Below are 4,170 nucleotides of genomic sequence, written 5' to 3'. Positions count from 1 at the left end.
AAAAAAAAAAAAAAAAAAAAAAAAAGAAGTGATAGAGACCAAGAGTGTTGAGTGTTGTGTTAGTTTTATGGGCTACCATAACTAATGACCACAAATGGCATGACTTAAAACAGCAGAAATGTACTCTGCCACAGTTATGGAAAATAGAAGTCCCAAATTAAGGTATCAATAGGGTTGGTTTCTTCTGGAGCCTCTGAGGGAGAATTTGTTCCATTCTGTTCCATGCCTCTCTCCTAACTCTTGGTGGCTGCCAGCAATCCTTGGCACATCTTGGCTTGTCAATGCATCATTCCAATTCTACCTCCATCTTCACGTGATGTTTTCCCTTGTGTCTGTGTCCCTGTGTTTGATTTTTCCTCTTCTTATAAGAACACTCATCATATAGAATTTAATCCAGTATCACCTCAGCTTAACGTGAATACATCTATACACATCCTATTTCCAAATAAGACCACTTTCACAGATCATGCATGAACATGACTTCTAGGAAGACACTACTAAACCCAGTAAAAATTTATATATATATATATATATAGTTCGTTTGTTTTGTTTTGTTTTTTGAGACAGAGTCTCACTCTGTGGCCCAGAGGGAGTTCAGTGGTATGATCTCAGCTAACTGCAACCTCTGTCTCCCAGGTTCAAGCAATTCTCCTGCTTCAGCCTCCCAAATAGCTGGGACTACAGGCATGTGCCACCACACCCGCCTAATTTTTTGTATTTTTAGTAGAGACATGGTTTCACCATGTTGCTCAGGCTGGTCTCGAACTCCTGAGCTCAGGCAATCCGCCAGCCTTGGCCTCCCAAAGTGCTAGAATTACAGGCGTGAGCCACTGCACCCAGCCTAAACCCAGTACAAATGTTAGGTGATGGATTTCACACTCAATTTTAGCCAAAAGGCCAAGAAATAATAGGGACTGGTTTCAATGCTGTGCTAGGAGGAGCCCCAATTTGACAAGTCCTTCTCTTCTTTTATGGCAGTTTAATCAAATAAAGCCTGGTGAATGCCTGCGGCAGAGGACCTCGTAGTTCACAAACTGAATTCTAACCTCCCTCCTGCCAACTGTTCCAGGCTTCCCTTGCTTCTCTTCTCTGCTATTCTGAGATGGGAAAGGGAGACTCATGGGGATCTCCTTCTGCTTTGGTTAAATACTTGACATGGGTCCTGTAAACTTATTTCTGGATTTTATACATGATTTGCTTAATATGGTCAAAAAAATCCTTTTTTATTCCATCATTGGAACTTTTCTCTATTTTTCTGTGCTTACAGTTATTTTCTTAATTTTTTTCTTATTTTTGGATTTCTTTGGTCTTGTCAACACAATATTTTATCTATCAGGCAAAGAAATTACTCTGCTTAGTTTGCTATCTTCATAGACATTGAAGCCAGTCCCTTATTCATCTTCTACAGGGTTCTAGTGCTTTGCACAGAGCAGGCATTCAATGAGTATTTTAAAAAGAATTTGTAATTCTAGACATTCAATACTATCCATCAGCAAAGGGGAATTTTGGAGAGTAGAAAACTTTTCGTGGACTTCTGCAATTATGTGGTACTCCAAATTAGTAAGATTAAGACAGATGGAGAAGAGACTACAGGGAAGTAATGAATGTATACTGAATGCTATAATAGGACAAGAACTACAAAGGGGCCACTTTGAAAGTGATTTAGTTCCCATAACAATACTATGAGACCAGAGTTTCTCACATTTTATAAATAAGGAAGTGGGATTACAGAGTTCAGTAACTTTTTCAGGGTTACGTAGCTATTAGGTTGGTACAAAAGTATTTGCGGTTTTTGTCATTAAAAGTAATGGCAAAAACTGCAATTACTTTTGTACCAGCCTAATAAATACTTTTGTGGAATTTACAGGCTTATTGGATGTTTCTGTAGAACCCGTGGCCAATTTTATAATTCAGAAATTCCCTCCATTTAACTATTCTATAACACCCAGGACAAAATCAAGGTAGACCCCCTCAGCAACAACAGAGCCCTGAGCACGCACATGGAATGAGGAACCTAAGAATTTCCAAGCTGGCCTTCCTAGGCCATACCTTGTCCATTAGTTTATCATTCTCACCCAGATTCTTCTTTAAACAAACATTTGGTGAGTGATTGGTATGTGACAGGCATTGTTTTGTGCTGACTCTGGAAACCTTAGAAAAACACAGTATCAGAAGGGGTCATTCTGTTTTCCGGGAAGGTAGAGATAGCTTAGCTGATAAGTTCAATGGTAATGACCAATTGACACACTTCCGCAAGGCTAATAAAAGTGGTATGATGATGAAAACAGAATGTGATAAGGGGGTGAAGAGAACAATACCTTGTCCACATGAGCTCGAAGCTGGTGAGCATCAATCAATTGAGGAAGTTTGTTGGCAATTTCCATCCAAGACCTGTAATGATCTGGAAGTTCTTTCTGCATTTAAAATAGAAACATGTAAATATTTTAGACCTCTCTGGAAAGGGGCTTCCGGGAATAGCTATTTTCACATTTCAGTCTTCAGGGGAATTCAAGTCAATGAGGTAACATGAAAAGTAAAAGAAGAAAGCCTAGATTAGCACAATGGAGAATATTCACAAGGCAGATAGAGGAACTAATTGCAGCAATACAGATCAAAAACATAGTGACAGACATTCAATGAGCTTGAATAGAATGACCCTATAGAAGTCAAGACAGTAGAGGATTTCACAGAAGTAGAGAATCATCAGAAGGTCGAATGCATCACTACAGAGTTAAAGTAAGATTGACCTCTCTAAAAATCAAAACAATATTAGGAAGTCACAAATACATATTAGTTTATCTATGTACATTTAATAGAAATTTAGGTCAGGGTCATAGAAGCAGGATTCAAATGTTAGTGTGTTGAGGAAGTAGAAAATAGAGAAAATGTAGATTACTTTTCTCTGCATGTTGAACGAACATTGAGAATGCACCATATGCTACATAGGCCATGTGCTCACCTCATATACACAGATGACTAAGGAGCATATGCTCTAGTACAGGAGAAAAACACATTAGTCAGATATTTGCCAATGCGGTAAAATATGTTTAATTACTGATATCTGTGTAAGCCAAAGAACTTGCAAAGAAGAGGAAGTAGTTAATTCTGTCAGCTGTTGTGAGGAATTAAAGGGAAATATTCATAAAAATATGACAGAAGGCCGGGCGCGGTGGCTCAAGCCTGTAATCCCAGCACTTTGGGAGGCAGNATGACAGATGATCCCAATTTTTGGAGGAGAAGTGACTTTTTTGGGTTGAAATGTGAAGTAGGGAAGGTAGTAAAGACAGAGGGGACAGCAGATAAACAGATATGGGTGCTTCCTGGGACACAGATGACTCAGTGTTGCTAAAATATAAAACTCAAGAGAAAGTGATAGAGGCAAGAGGCAGACAGATGCCTAGGCAGATAGGGAGGGGTCCCTGTGAAACCTCACCTTCAAGCCCAAAACAGTCCAAAGGCTGAAAGACCAGATTCCTGGTCCCAGATGAAACCCGTGACACAGAGGGAAAACTTTCCCTGTTGGCCCACCCTTTCCCAATTGATTCTTTCTGAATAATGCCTTTTAAGTAATCAAATGTTGCCTTTTCTGATGCTACCTATGGTTTGCTTGGGCACGCCCACATGCATACTAGGAAAACTGGTGCAACCACCAGGAATTCGTGCCTTACGCTAGGGAGGAGCCTAGCCTTTTCAGCTTGCCTGTGAAAGTCCTGGTACTCCATTGTGAGGTGGGAGCCTGCTGGAGAAACCCCTCTCTTTGCAGAGAGCTCCCCTTTCGCGTAATAAATTGCATCATCTTCATCCTTCATTTATGTCTACCTGCCTAATTCTTCCTGGTCATGAGATGAGATCCTGAATTCTGCTGAACTAAGGAGCCGAAAATCCTGCATCAAAAGGATGATGAAAGACGAGCCTAGAAAGTTACATGAAAATGCTCATCATCACTGGCCATCAGAGAAATGCAAATCAAAACCACAATGAGATACCATCTCACACCAGTTAGAATGGCAATCATTAAAAAGTCAGGAAACAACAGGTGCTGGAGAGGATGTGGAGAAATAGGAACACTTTTACACTCTTGGTGGGATTGTAAACTAGTTCAACCATTATGGAAAACAGTATGGCGATTCCTCAAGGATCTAGAACTAGATGTACCATATGACCCAGCCA

The 4,170-nt window shown here is 40.1% G+C and overlaps 1 protein-coding gene across 3 annotated transcripts in view; it reads right to left on the bottom strand.

Annotated features, from left to right (window-relative positions):
* IDO2 (indoleamine 2,3-dioxygenase 2) overlaps window positions 1-4,170 on the bottom strand; it is a 76,729-nt gene that overhangs the window by 54,792 nt on the left and 17,767 nt on the right. For all 3 annotated transcript variants that reach the window (XM_017885332.1, XM_017885333.1, XM_017885334.1), the window contains exon 3: window positions 2,319-2,414. In XM_017885332.1, the coding sequence (XP_017740821.1) occupies window positions 2,319-2,414 (96 nt within the window). The remainder of the gene's footprint in view (window positions 1-2,318; window positions 2,415-4,170) is intronic.

Source organism: Rhinopithecus bieti, unplaced genomic scaffold (genome assembly GCF_001698545.2).
Source record: "Rhinopithecus bieti isolate Rb0 unplaced genomic scaffold, ASM169854v2 scaffold_13689, whole genome shotgun sequence".
Classification (NCBI taxonomy): domain Eukaryota; kingdom Metazoa; phylum Chordata; class Mammalia; order Primates; family Cercopithecidae; genus Rhinopithecus; species Rhinopithecus bieti.
This window is presented reverse-complemented; position numbering and strand designations above follow the sequence as displayed.